The sequence below is a fragment of the Salvelinus fontinalis genome, chromosome 21 (assembly GCF_029448725.1).
Source record: "Salvelinus fontinalis isolate EN_2023a chromosome 21, ASM2944872v1, whole genome shotgun sequence".
Classification (NCBI taxonomy): domain Eukaryota; kingdom Metazoa; phylum Chordata; class Actinopteri; order Salmoniformes; family Salmonidae; genus Salvelinus; species Salvelinus fontinalis.
The window spans coordinates 48258129-48272517 of NC_074685.1; the positions used below are offsets into that span (position 1 = coordinate 48258129).

General features: G+C 45.3%; 1 protein-coding gene across 2 annotated transcripts in view; it reads right to left on the reverse strand.

Annotated features, from left to right (window-relative positions):
- mapkap1 (MAPK associated protein 1) overlaps positions 1 to 14389 on the reverse strand; it is a 107629-nt gene that overhangs the window by 86886 nt on the left and 6354 nt on the right. For both annotated transcript variants that reach the window (XM_055875556.1, XM_055875560.1), the window contains exons 2-4: positions 9355 to 9884; positions 4679 to 4768; positions 4138 to 4286 (exon numbers count right to left, since the gene is read on the reverse strand). In XM_055875556.1, the coding sequence (XP_055731531.1) occupies positions 4138 to 4286; positions 4679 to 4768; positions 9355 to 9634 (519 nt within the window). In that variant the 5' untranslated portion in view covers positions 9635 to 9884. The remainder of the gene's footprint in view (positions 1 to 4137; positions 4287 to 4678; positions 4769 to 9354; positions 9885 to 14389) is intronic.

Below are 14389 nucleotides of genomic sequence, written 5' to 3' on the forward strand. Positions count from 1 at the left end.
CATAGGTCTGGTTAGGGGGCTGGTTGGGAGGAAAGAGGGTACATAGGTCTGGTTAGGGGGCTGGTTGGGAGGAAAGAGGGTACATAGGTCTGGTTAGGGGGCTGGTTGGGAGGAAGGAGGGTACATAGGTCTGGTTAGGGGGCTGGTTGGGAGGGAGGAGGGTACATAGGTCTGGTTGGGAGGGAGGAGGGTACATAGGTCTGGTTAGGGGGCTGGTTGGGAGGGAGGAGGGTACATAGGTCTGGTTAGGGGGCTGGTTGGGAGGGAGGAGGGTACATAGGTCTGGTTAGGGGGCTGGTTGGGAGGGAGGAGGGTACATAGGTCTGGTTAGGGGGCTGGTTGGGAGGAAGGAGGGTACATAGGTCTGGTTAGGGAGCTGGTTGGGAGGGAGGAGGGTACATAGGTCTGGTTAGGGGGCTGGTTGGGAGGGAGGAGGGTACATAGGTCTGGTTAGGGGGCTGGTTGGGAGGGAGGAGGGTACATAGGTCTGGTTAGGGGGCTGGTTGGGAGGGAGGAGGGTACATAGGTCTGGTTGGGAGGGAGGAGGGTACATAGGTCTGGTTGGGAGGGAGGAGGGTACATAGGTCTGGTTAGGGAGCTGGTTGGGAGGGAGGAGGGTACATAGGTCTGGTTAGGGGGCTGGTTGGGAGGGAGGAGGGTACATAGGTCTGGTTAGGGGGCTGGTTGGGAGGAAAGAGGGTACATAGGTCTGGTTAGGGAGCTGGTTGGGAGGGAGGAGGGTACATAGGTCTGGTTAGGGGGCTGGTTGGGAGGAAGGAGGGTACATAGGTCTGGTTAGGGGGCTGGTTGGGAGGGAGGAGGGTACATAGGTCTGGTTGGGAGGAAAGAGGGTACATAGGTCTGGTTAGGGGGCTGGTTGGGAGGAAGGAGGGTACATAGGTCTGGTTAGGGGGCTGGTTGGGAGGGAGGAGGGTACATAGGGCTGGTTGGGAGGGAGGAGGGTACATAGGTCTGGTTAGGGGGCTGGTTGGGAGGAAGGAGGGTACATAGGTCTGGTTGGGAGGGAGGAGGGTACATAGGGCTGGTTGGGAGGAAAGAGGGTACATAGGTCTGGTTAGGGGGCTGGTTGGGAGGGAGGAGGGTACATAGGGCTGGTTGGGAGGGAGGAGGGTACATAGGTCTGGTTAGGGGGCTGGTTGGGAGGAAGGAGGGTACATAGGTCTGGTTAGGGGGCTGGTTGGGAGGGAGGAGGGTACATAGGTCTGGTTAGGGGGCTGGTTGGGAGGGAGGAGGGTACATAGGTCTGGTTGGGAGGAAAGAGGGTACATAGGTCTGGTTAGGGGGCTGGTTGGGAGGGAGGAGGGTACATAGGTCTGGTTAGGGGGCTGGTTGGGAGGGAGGAGGGTACATAGGTCTGGTTAGGGGGCTGGTTGGGAGGGAGGAGGGTACATAGGTCTGGTTAGGGGGCTGGTTGGGAGGGAGGAGGGTACATAGGTCTGGTTGGGAGGAAAGAGGGTACATAGGTCTGGTTAGGGGGCTGGTTGGGAGGGAGGAGTGTACATAGGTCTGGTTAGGGGGCTGGTTGGGAGGGAGGAGGGTACATAGGTCTGGTTAGGGGGCTGGTTGGGAGGAAAGAGGGTACATAGGTCTGGTTAGGGGGCTGGTTGGGAGGGAGGAGGGTACATAGGTCTGGTTAGGGGGCTGGTTGGGAGGGAGGAGGGTACATAGGTCTGGTTGGGAGGAAAGAGGGTACATAGGTCTGGTTAGGGGGCTGGTTGGGAGGGAGGAGGGTACATAGGTCTGGTTAGGGGGCTGGTTGGGAGGGAGGAGGGTACATAGGTCTGGTTGGGAGGAAAGAGGGTACATAGGTCTGGTTAGGGGGCTGGTTGGGAGGGAGGAGGGTACATAGGTCTGGTTGGGAGGAAAGAGGGTACATAGGTCTGGTTAGGGGGCTGGTTGGGAGGGAGGAGGGTACATAGGTCTGGTTAGGGGGCTGGTTGGGAGGGAGGAGGGTACATAGGTCTGGTTAGGGGGCTGGTTGGGAGGGAGGAGGGTACATAGGTCTGGTTAGGGGGCTGGTTGGGAGGGAGGAGGGTACATAGGTCTGGTTAGGGGGCTGGTTGGGAGGGAGGAGGGTACATAGGTCTGGTTAGGGGGCTGGTTGGGAGGGAGGAGTGTACATGGGGAAAAGAAAGGCCATCGTGCGTGCCACAGGTACACATCAATAGAGTCAGACACACTGTCGGGATGAGGCTACCCTAAATATAGCTCTGTGGCAAAGAGACTACCCAAGTGCTCCCTAACCATATAAAAAGGGCTACATTATGTGAAGAGATTAGTCAAAGTGAATAAGAGTCTTATGTAACCATGTAAAAAGGGCATTGATGGTCAACAAGTCAGGTTACATCAACAAGGCAGGTTACATACAGTATGTCTTCACATCTTGATAGGTTTCTTTTCTAGAGAATATCAATAGTCTCCCTCGCAACCATTATCCTGTCACCACCACAAAACGGTATAAAACGGGGGGTGGGGGGTATTATTTCTGAGCAATTGAACAGCGTGTTCGATTATTTCCTGAGATAGCCTCATTTGCATTTTCAAGGCTTAATGATCGCTTCTCTCTCTTGCTCTCTCCCATTTTCCTTTTAATCTCTACAATCATTTTTCTCCACTGACAAAAGAACCAGGGGATAATAAAAAAAAAAAACTGTCCATCTTTTCTATGATTCAGTATTACTGGAAAAGAGTATAATAACAGCTGCAGTCGAAAGAAAGACTTCATTTACTTCCATTGCTCTTGGGGATTTACTCCCTAGTAAACAGTTCTAGGAAGACCTTCCTCCAGGAAATGCAAAGAATGGGTTTAAAAACACTGGGTGGGGTGGGGTAAAAAGAAGCCCATCGCTCTTTGCTCTACCTGTCTACACATTAATCTTAAAACGCAGTTTAATTCGATCTGTGTCCTCCTCCCTGACGCGGCCCGCCACGAGATTCGATTACGGTGACTATACTTTTTAACTGCTGTCAGAGCCGGGCGGGCGAGGTCTGTGTAAACATCTGCCCGAGCACATGGACGCCTCTCATTACCCGGGCATTAAATCAAACCGCCGCAATGAATCTTTATCTACGACCGACGCCACCCGGCTTCGTACACGTCGACCCAAATGAACGCAAGCCGTATTAAAAACGCTCATCTTCCCGCTCCAAAAAGTGCGACTGTAAACGTGACGTCTTCGCGACCGGTGAAAAAACCCAGCTGTTATTGTTACTGGTGACGGGAGAGACGTGTCTTTGAGCGAACTTGGCTAATCTGCAACCAGATGTCTTGGAGAGACAAAAAGTGACACACTGACTACCTCATTGCTGAACGAAAATAACGTATCAATGAAAAAAAGTGGAGGTGGATTTCTGATGAATCGTTAACAGCTCATAAGCCGATATAGAAAACTGGAGACAAGAGATGGGAGCGGTGGATTATAAAAGGTAATCTGTAATGTAAATATTATTTCTAATATTGGGGGATATTGCAGAGGCTAGGGCAGGCTCGTCCCCTGGTTCCTTCAGCAGAGGCCGTCTTTGGCATGAATCAAAGGCTATTTGTTTAATCTGAGCCACCAGGTTGTCTGCGAGCTGCCAAGGCACTTTGCCGCGACCTTTGCTCTTTTCCACAAATCCCTGTAAAAGGCCCGAGCAATTCACCCTGACATTTATTCGACACACAATTCTCCCAGTCTGCTCTTTTCTCTGGATCATGCGAGTCTAAGAGCAAAATGACAGAAATAAGGTCACCAAGCCTTCAGAGACTTTCGCCTGTGCCATTAGCGATGAGAAGCTGCTCCAAAATTGCAATATACATTCGGAGATGGTTTCCAAGTTTTGGAATTACTGCCTAAGTGCTTGTAAATGACATTGCCAAAGCAGGGAAAAGGCCTGATGCATCTGGGGAGGAATCAGAAAAAGAAGCAAAATCTTTAGTTTAGAGAGCAGGAGCGAACGGTTGCTAGTTTTTTTTTATGTATGCACGTGAAACATGGCACCGGTTGGCATCAAACTTGATTTGTCTTTCTTTTGTGGCACAAAAAACATTTTCAAGATTTCGAGATACATTAAGTAATTCGGCATAGTTTTATACCAGAATCAGATATATATTACCAGACATCTGGGAGCACCTACCTTGCCGTCGAATTTGGAGTATTCGTTGAAAGGGTTGTTGAGCTGCTGGGGACATTGCTCGAGCCGGAGAGAGAGGGTCGACTTGGTACCAGTGTTCCTGGGTCTATCTTTAAAGTCCCTCTTCTCAAACAGGGAACCCAGGTCCTCCGCTGTGACAGAAACGACCGGAGACAGAAAATGAAGCGGAGACATTGGCGGAAACCCAGAGTGATTGAACAACTTACTTATATTCTATGATGTTATTGATTGTGCCAGGATTTCAAGTCAAACAGGACTTTAGCATTAGGCCTAGCTATTGTACAGTATTACATTTCATTATATACAGTAGGCTAGGTTTGACAGTTTCTGGAACATGCTATCGGATGTTGTAACATCACGTGGGGATTGATCAATGCAAAATAACCATTTCCTGGTTCCATGAGAATTCCCTATGCAGCACTGTAATTGTCTGAGATCAGTGAAAAAGAAAGGACAATTGAAGCTTTTGCTTCATTGAAACTCCTATCAGCAAATATTTCTGGAGAGGAGAAATGTAGCGTACCTGATTGCGAGGACGACCTCTCCTTCCATTGAATGTTTTTGCATTTGATCTGATTCTGTCGCTCCTTCCTTAACCGTTCAAGTCTTTGAGCTTTAAAATAAGAAAATAAAACAGTGCTTACAAGTAATGAAACAAAGATTTTAAAAAGCCAGATCAACAAAGTATTTCTTGTCATTTTTGACCATTGTCATTGGTCAGGGTCATTTTTTTTTTACCTTTGTCAGGGTCATTTTTTACCATTGTCATTGGTCAGGGTCATCTTTTACCTTTGTCAGGGTCATTTTTGACCATTGTCATTGGTCAGGGTCATTTTTGACCATTGTCATTGGTCAGTGCCATGCAGCCACACATTTACAAAAGGAGAATGACAAGAGAAACGGAAGTTTATTTAAAGTACATTTGACACAGAGGAACACTCTCCCGGTGGACACTGATAGTAAACAACATCTTGGGAGGTGTGAGATATGCTAAGAGGAACACTGGAGGGGACTAGAAACACTCGCTGGGCCGTGTCAAACCTGTCCGCCCAACACAGATGACCACCCCCACCCGACCCAATGTTTTTTCCAGCAGCGATGGCAGTTACCTGGACGGTGGTCTTCCTGGGGCATACATCTACATTATAGAATAAATTTAAAAAAATAGATCTATACAGCTACATGACAGAAATAAAACAAATCAAATTGTATTTGTCACATACACGTGGTTAGCAGATGTTAATGCGAGTGTAGTGAAATGCTTGTGCTTCTAGTTCCGACAATGCAGTAATAACCAACGAGTAATCTAACCTAACAATTCCACAACTACTACCTTATACACACACAAGTGTAAAGGGATAAAGAATATGTACATAAATATATATGAATGAGTGATGGTACAGAATGGCATAGGCAAGATGCAGTAGATGGTATAGAGTACAGTATATGCATATGAGATGAGTAATGTAGGGTATATAAACATAAAGTGGCATAGTTTAAAGTTGCTAGTGATACATGTTTTACATAAAGAACTACACACAACTACACACTTCAGGCACTCTTGAGTCAAACAGTCACAACATTTTATACCAGGTTTTATACAGACTTGTGTCTCCCCCCCCCTATATTTTGATTCTTACCAGCCACCCCTGGTTTCTCGCGCCTTTCTTGTTGACGTCCTGGTGAGACAGTCAGCCACTTCAGGTGAAGTCTCGGCAGAAGAACACTCAAGTCCCCAAAACACCACTGCTTCCCCAAACACAACAAGAGCCAAGGGAGCCAAAAGGAGATCGTCTACTAGCCAGACTTCAGATGGCCTTTGGACTCCCTCTGATTCTGGCAGTAACCCCAAGCACCTCACAATAGATCAAATTGTGCTCCAGACATTTGAACTCTCATTGGTTCCCCAGTTAATTCCATACAAAGCCACCTTGCACACCTCTGCCTTTGAAGGGGATTCATAGCACACAAGCATCCTCCTGACTCAAGTGAACCCACATCATGGAAATCGTGGAGGTTTACGGGCTAGCCTATAGTGCATAGTGTGTACGAGAAACACATCGTTCGCTTAGCGAGCTACATAACCATGAGGGTCACGTTTGAAACAAATTTCCCATCAATTTGATGGGCTGAGTAGATTCTCCGTTCAATAAAAATGGGTTACTGTAGCCTATCCCTGTAAGGTTGAATACACAATATCATAGGCTTGAATCTCACTCCATCAATTGTGTGATCATAAAAACATACCTTCATTGAATAACAGAGGATTCTCCATGACTAGTCAATAACATGTTATCCATGGCTAGTCAATAACATGCAGTACATTATCCATTAGCCTACCTTTACAGATAACACTTCATTGATAAGCCCTTCCAAGGTCCTCAAGAGCTGATGTCCATGAGTGAAAGGGTTAACAACAAAAAGGCAGGTCCTTTTTCATTTGGGCAACAGAGCGAACAAAAAGGCATAATTCACATTTACATACAAATCAAGCCCCGGCAACCCCCCGATTGGCTTCTGCCCACAACTGCTGTGCCAACCGTCCGTAAAATCAAGAGAAGAAGAAAGCCTTAAATAAAAAAAAAAAACTATGACATGAAGAAAAACGTTGTAGACCATGAAGGCGTGCCTCGGGAGCCGTGAACCCAAACTTTAATTATTTCCAAGAAAACATATTATTGTCCGTTTGATTTTCAGACACAACCAATCAGCATTCACTGTACCAAGTACAGCGTGGTTTAATTTATTGGATAATAAGTTCCTGAGACCTGAACTTGAAACCTACCAAGAGGAAGGCCACAGGTCCAATACCTTCCTCCTTACTTCACAACGGCAGCTAGACTAGTGGTTAGAACGTTGGACTAGTAACTGAAAGGTTGCTAGATCGAATCCCCGAGCTGACAAGGTAAAAAAAATCCGTTGTTCTGCCCCTGAACAAGGCAGTTTAACCCACTGTTCCTAGGCTGTCATTGTAAATAAGAATTTGTTCTTAACTGACTTGCAGAGTTAAATAAAAGGTTAAATAAAAATACATTTTTAAAAACACAGCCTACCCTCATCCTGACCCAAACAATTAAAACATTGCCGTGAAATCCTAAGGTGAATGCACCAATTTGTAAGTCGCTCTGGATAAGAGCGTCTGCTAAATGACTTAAATGTAAATGTAAATCGTTCACAAAATAAGAATCCTTCTCAGTATAGTGGTGTTTTGTTGACTGTACTAAAGTGGCACTGCAAACCAAACACAATGTATCGCTTCAAGCACTGGGCGAAGCACAAATATATCGGCAGCGGGCACCCTTGCACTTTTCTTAAATAATTCCCTATTTCTTGTGGGCTCCCGAGTGGCGCAGCGGTCTAAGCCACTGCATCTCAGTGCTAGAGGAGTCACTACAGACCCTGGTTCGATTCCAGGCTGTATCACAACTGGCCGTGATTGGGAGTCCCATAGAGCGGCACACAATGTCCAGGGTTTGGCCGGGGGGTAGGCCGTCATTGTAAATAAGAATGTGTTCTTAACTGACTTGCCTAGTTAAATAAAGGTTCAATTAAAAAATAAATAAATACAATTCTCCTCAAATGAGTTGAAATTTTAAAAACCTTTTTGTCTCTACACATTGGTATTGGATTGTCAAGACTACAGAAATTTGTTTTTTCGGGGTTCACTTAAGATTACAATTAAAATTAAGAAAATAAAAACCAATGGTATTGACAAAATGATTGGCAACCAATAGCTAATACTTGGTTCAACAGCCATTGCCGAAGACAACTGGAGACAAATGCTTCTTGTAGCCATCAAAGTGCATGCTGAAGCTTTCTGCTGGCCAATTCAGCCCACTCTTTAGCTGCAAACTGCTATCAATTTGTCAATGTTTGAGTGGTGTCTTCTGACTGTTGTTTTCAACTCTGAACTCATCGCTGGTCACTCCAGAACAGGCCAGTGTTTATTCTTCAACCATTCATGGGTGCTTTTTTTTTAAATGTTTGTTTGATGTCCTGCTGGAAGGCCCAAAAACCTAGACCCAGGTTTTAGGACACTGGGTTGAAAATTGCACTCAAAAAATGTCTTGCACACGTTCAAGGCCCCCAGTACCAGAGGCAGCAAAGCAAACCCACAGTATTACCAAACCTCCCCATGTTTGATTGTAGGGAGGGTGTTATTTTCAATGAAAGCTTCATTTTGTCATTGGTAAACACCGCTGAAAGGGACAAGACCCCCCCCCCCCCCCCCCATTTGAACTTTACGAAAACCCATCAAACAAGTCTAAATGGGGAAATGTTATGTGGACCAATGAAACAAATTTAGAGCTCTTTGGCAATAGAAAGATCAATGCTAAGTTTACCAATGACCAAATGAAGCATTCAAAGTAAACGTGTAAATATCTAAACGTCCACCTCTGAAAATCACAAGCCCAGGGACATTAAATGAGCAGCGTGTACCAAGCAGCCTCGTGTCAAACACCACTTTCACAGCCACTAGGCCCAACTGAGTTCTGCTCGGTGCACCCAACCAACAGAATTCCTCTGGGGTAACATGGTCAATAAACCCCGAGCCTGGGTTCAAATAGAATTTGTTTTATTTCAAATACTTTAGCGGCGCTCGATTGAGCTTGCCTGATGCAAGGGAACAAATGGAATAGTTCCAAAAGTGTAAACTCCACCCACCTAGCACTCCAAGCAGGCTTGCTCAAACACTCAAAGTACTCGTAAGAAAACAAAATACTTTTGAAACCCACGTCTGATTAACACCAGGCTTTTGTCAGAGGTAAACTTTTATTTAGTCTAATTGTATAATTATTTACAACATTCATATTTCCCTGGTGGTTTATATAAGCGTGTTCATGGGGTAATACATGTGATTTTCAAAGACAGACTTTACAGCATTGCTGGGGTCAATTCTATTCCAATTAATTCAGGAAGAGAATGACATATTGACCACTATTTTCTATGTGGACTTCTGCAATTCATTCACAAGGCTAATTAGGAAGTGACCCCAGCCTGCTTAGTAGTCTCTTTACTAAACGTACTGCGTTAACCTGTTGTATTGCTGCCTTCTATAACAAAAAGCACCACACCACTGGCCAACTAGCCTCTGTGAGTAAACCACTGATCTGGATTCCACACGGCAGGCCCCAACAAACAAGCTCGCTCGTCCACTAACTGGTTCTCCTGCCACAGTCAGAGCCCCCTATTGTTTACCTGTGTTGGAGCGCCGGCGGATGCCAAAGTCCCAGCTGGAGGTGATGTCCAATGACTGGGAGAGGTCGCAGCCCGGGTTCTCCCCTCCGCTGCCCCCTTCGCCTAGGGAGCCCGAACCCAGTGAACCCCCGCTGCTGCCGGGCACCGAGGCCAGCTGCCACTTCTCCAGGTCCACGTCGTGGTCGATTAGCACCATCTCACACATGCCCGTGTCATCGCTGGTCACATGGGACTGCCGGATGTGGGCCAAGATAATGGCTGGGTTGTCCAAGAAAGCCATTGTTTGCTCGTTTCACTGCTTTGTTTCTGTTTCCCCCTCTTTCCCCCTTCGATCTTTCCTTACCTCCTCCTCCTTACACTCTCCCTCTGTCTTTATTACCCTCTATCTTTCTCTCTCTCTCTCTCTCTCTCTCTCTCTCCCTCTCTCCGAGGGTGCTTGATCACTTTAGGAGCCGGGCAACAGAGACGTCTTCTTTTTCCTTCTCCTCTTCGGGGTTATTTTCTCCTCTCCATGGGACATGTGTGCCGGCCTGTTGGGGCAGAGTTAGGAGAGATTAGTGTCTGACCACAATATGCAATACAAGGACGGGAAATTATATTTTCAGTTCATTAGCCACGTTCTCCATATTTCTCCTGACTAAACACCAGTTTAAGAGCGAAGCATTTACACCAGTTTCTTTCTTAGAGCAGGGGTGAGCAGTTGGTGGACAGACACACCTTTTTGTAGGCCTGCGGATCAATACTTTGTTGTTTTTTTAGGAACTCAGTCAGGGTCTCAACTGACTGTTGAGAATTAGAATACTAGAATACACAAAGTGCAATCTGGCAATGTGGTTTTTCATCAGCAGTTCTAATGTTATGACAGTCACTGACAGTCATTCAATTAGCCCATTTCAGCAAAACATTTTTAGATTGGTAAGTTAGTCTAGCGACCAGCTACATTACATGACCAAAAGTATGTGGACACCTGCTCGTGGGCATTAATATAGAGTTGGTCCCTCCTTTGCTGCTATAACAGCCTCCACTCTTCAGGTAACATTGCTGCGGGGACTTGCTTCTATTCAGCCACAAGAGCATTAGTGAGTTTGGACACTTATGTTGTGCGATTAGGCGTGGCTCGCAGTCGGCCTTCCAAATCATCCCAAAGGTGTTTAATGGGGTTGAGGTCAGGACTCTGTGCAGGCCAGTCAAGTTATTCCACACTGATCTCGACAAACCATTTCTGTATGGACGTCGCTTTGTGCACGGTGTCATTGTCATGCTGAAACAGGAAAGGGTCTTCCCCAAACTGTTGTTAAAGTTGGAAGCACAGAATCGTCTAGAAAGTCATTATATGCTGTAGCGTTAAGATTTACCTTTACTGGAACTAAGGGGCCTAGCCTGAACCATGAAAAACAGCCCCAGACCATTATTCCTCCTCCACCAAACTTTACAGTTGGCACTATGTATTCAGCCAGGTAGTGTTCTCCTGGCATCCGCCAAACCCAGATTCGGCCGTCAGACTCCCAGATGGTGAAGAGTGATTAATCACTCCAGAGAACGCGTTTCCACTGCTCCAGAGACCAATGGCGGCGAACTTTACACCACTCCAGCCAACTTACGGCATTGCGCATGGTGATTTTAGGCTTGTGTGCGGCTGCTCGGCCATGGAAACCCATTTCATGAAGCTCCTGATAAACAGCTATTGTGCTGACGTTGCTTCCAGAGGCAGTTTGGTACTCGGTAGCAAGTGTTGCAACCGAGGACACAGATTTTTCGAGCTACGCACTTCAGCGATCCCGTTCCGTGAGCTTATGTGGCCTACCACTTCACGGCTGCACCGTTGTTGCTCCAAGATGTATCCACTTCGCACTTACAGTTGACCGGGGTCAGCTCTAACAGGGCAGAAATTTGACAAACTGACTTGTGCCACATTGAAAATTAAGCTCTTCAGTAAGGGCCATTCTACTGCCAATGTTTGTCTATGGAGATTGCATGGCCATGCGCTTGATTTTAAACTCCTGTCAGCAACGGGTGTCGCATACTTTTCAATATATAGAAAAGTAACTGAACTTGGATTAAGCATGGTCGAATTTCCGACTAGGGGGTGGACCCCATTGATAATCAGATATCAGCCATTTTCTCTCTCCGCCCCTCAACAAAAATTGAATTCCATGAAATGAGTTTGAAAATGGCAAAATCTTCTCTCCACCTCATGGAAAAATGTGTAGAATTGCAGGAAATTAACTTTAAAAACGTTCAAATATTTGTTGTCGTCTTCACTGTCAAGAGGGGAGCCGCTAAAATGTTTTGCTCCAAGATGAGTTCAGATGTTTTGTGAACCCCTCCCACCGCCATCAAAGTTGCCCATGCCTGTTCTAGAGGAAATGAGAAAAAAAGTTGGGAACCAAATGTAAAATAAAGATAAGACATTAGGCAAAGAGAGTAAATATTTGTTTTTGATTCCCTTCTGAATCTGAATACAAAGGGAAAATGTTTACTAGGCCTGAAATCTGGTGAAAAGATATGAGCACTAACAAAAAGGATGGTTGATGGAGCCTAAGTCGAGAGCCTAATGCAAGGGAAACGTGCTGCACACCAACTAAAACCCAATCTGTCCATGGTTACATAACTCTGATCGGCAGTTTCATCTCAAACGGCCTCAGATCAAGTAGAAGACACCCCAAATAGAACAAAGGGAGCAGGCACGGAGACAGAGTTCTAGGTGGAATACAATAAGAATTCCTTCAGCACCAACGAAACAGTCTGAGAATCCAAAACCTGCAATATGTTAGCTTCTAGTATCAAAACACAACTGTTAATCTAGCCTACTACTCCAGCACCATCTCACTTAGACTGGCACATAGCATTACATAACTATAGAGCAATGCTAATTGGCTAATTAAAAAGGTAATTAAATAATTATGGCTTTGCTGAGGGATGCCTTGGTGAAATATGACAACACCTCTCCCGCTTTCTGTGGAACCTGTCTACCTAGGCTAGAATACGTTCACTCCGCCTGATCAATACCTAGGCTAGAATATGTTCACTCCACCTGATCAATACCTAGACTAGAATACGTTCACTCCGCCTGATCAATACCTAGGCTAGAATACGTTCACTCCGCCTGATCAATACCTAGACTAGAATACGTTCACTCCGCCTGATCAATACCTAGGCTAGAATACGTTCACTCCGCCTGATCAATACATAGGCTAGAATATGTTCACTCCGCCTGATCAATACCTAGGCTAGAATACGTTCACTCCACCTGATCAATACCTAGGCTAGAATATGTTCACTCCGCCTGATCAATACCTAGGCTAGAATACGTTCACTCCACCTGATCAATACCTAGGCTAGAATACGTTCACTCCGCCTAATCAATACCTAGGCTAGAATATGTTCACTCCGCCTGATCAATATCTAGGCTAGAATATGTTCACTCCACCTGATCAATACCTAGACTAGAATACGTTCACTCCGCCTGATCAATACCTAGGCTAGAATACGTTCACTCCGCCTGATCAATACCTAGGCTAGAATACGTTCACTCCGCCTGATCAATACCTAGACTAGAATACGTTCACTCCGCCTGATCAATACCTAGGCTAGAATACGTTCACTCCGCCTGATCAATACCTAGACTAGAATACGTTCACTCCGCCTGATCAATACCTAGGCTAGAATACGTTCACTCCGCCTGATCAATACCTAGGCTAGAATACGTTCACGCCACCTGATCAATACCTAGACTAGAATACGTTCACTCCACCTGATCAATACCTAGGCTAGAATACGTTCACTCCACCTGATCAATACCTAGGCTAGAATACGTTCACCTTGTCTGATCAATAGATGGTAATAGGGCTACAGGATATGGGCAAAAACTCTAATTATGATTTTTTTTTTATCTAAATATTGCGATTTCAATTGCGTTTTAGATCAAAACACTTGGGTCTCCAGGATCGTGAGTTGGATTCCCGGGATACCCAATATGTAAAAAAAAAAAAATGTGCACATGACTATAAGTTGCTTTGGATAAAAGTGTCTGCTAAATGGCATATTTATAATTATATGATTGGTGTTGTTTGGCATGACAACGAATAAAAAGCCAGGTATAAGAGTTGTTGTGACAGGGTACTAGGAACCAAAGTGTTGGTCAGTGTTTCCCAGGGGACCCTCATTACATTTGAATTAATGTTAAATTCAGACAAAGGTTTTAGAATATGCTTGCACTCTGATTCAGAATGTTGTTGCACAAACAACATGCTGGCACCACTAGAGCTAACATTTGGTGCACAAACAACATGCTGGCACCACTAGAGCTAACATTTGCTAGACAGATTTCCCCTGCTAGCTCCATAATATTTGCAAGTTTTGTGCATTTATTTAGCCAGTTAGCTAGTTAGAGATAAGCATGAGATTTTATTTTAAGCACATGTGGATCTTGCTAAGACTAACTAGCGTTTTGCAGAGATAAATGTACACCGACCAATAGTATAATACAGAAAACGTTGATTTATAGGAAGAAGCAAAGTTGAAAACAGCTTTGTTTTTGTTTTTTTGACTGCATGCAATGGCTAACAGAAGCATGAAGACTCACATTGAGAGACTGAATTACAACAGTCAAGCCAACTGTGCGTGCTTGAGTGACAAGGGACGGGGTTTGGTGTGTGGGAAAGCAGTGAGGAGACGAAAAACAGAATAAACAATAAAAACGGACTGTGTAGCGTTCCCCTCAACAACAAAAAACACAGCATCTTGTTATATGGATATCGCAGGTCAATAACACAAAATGTCAATAAAAATGTGATTAATTGTGCAGCCCTAGATGGTAATAGTGTAGCTAAGTCAGGGAAAGCAGGAAGGTTTTCACTAGGTACGCAACAGAAGCAAACGGGGCCAAACTGGAAGGGACTTACCTGAATTTCTCAAATTAGAAACTCTGGTTTTCGTTGCAAAACCTTTTAATGTTGTAAAATATTTTGCCACGTTTTGCACTAAAAAAAATACACCCCCGAACCAGGAGTTGAACCTGTGCACATTTACACAC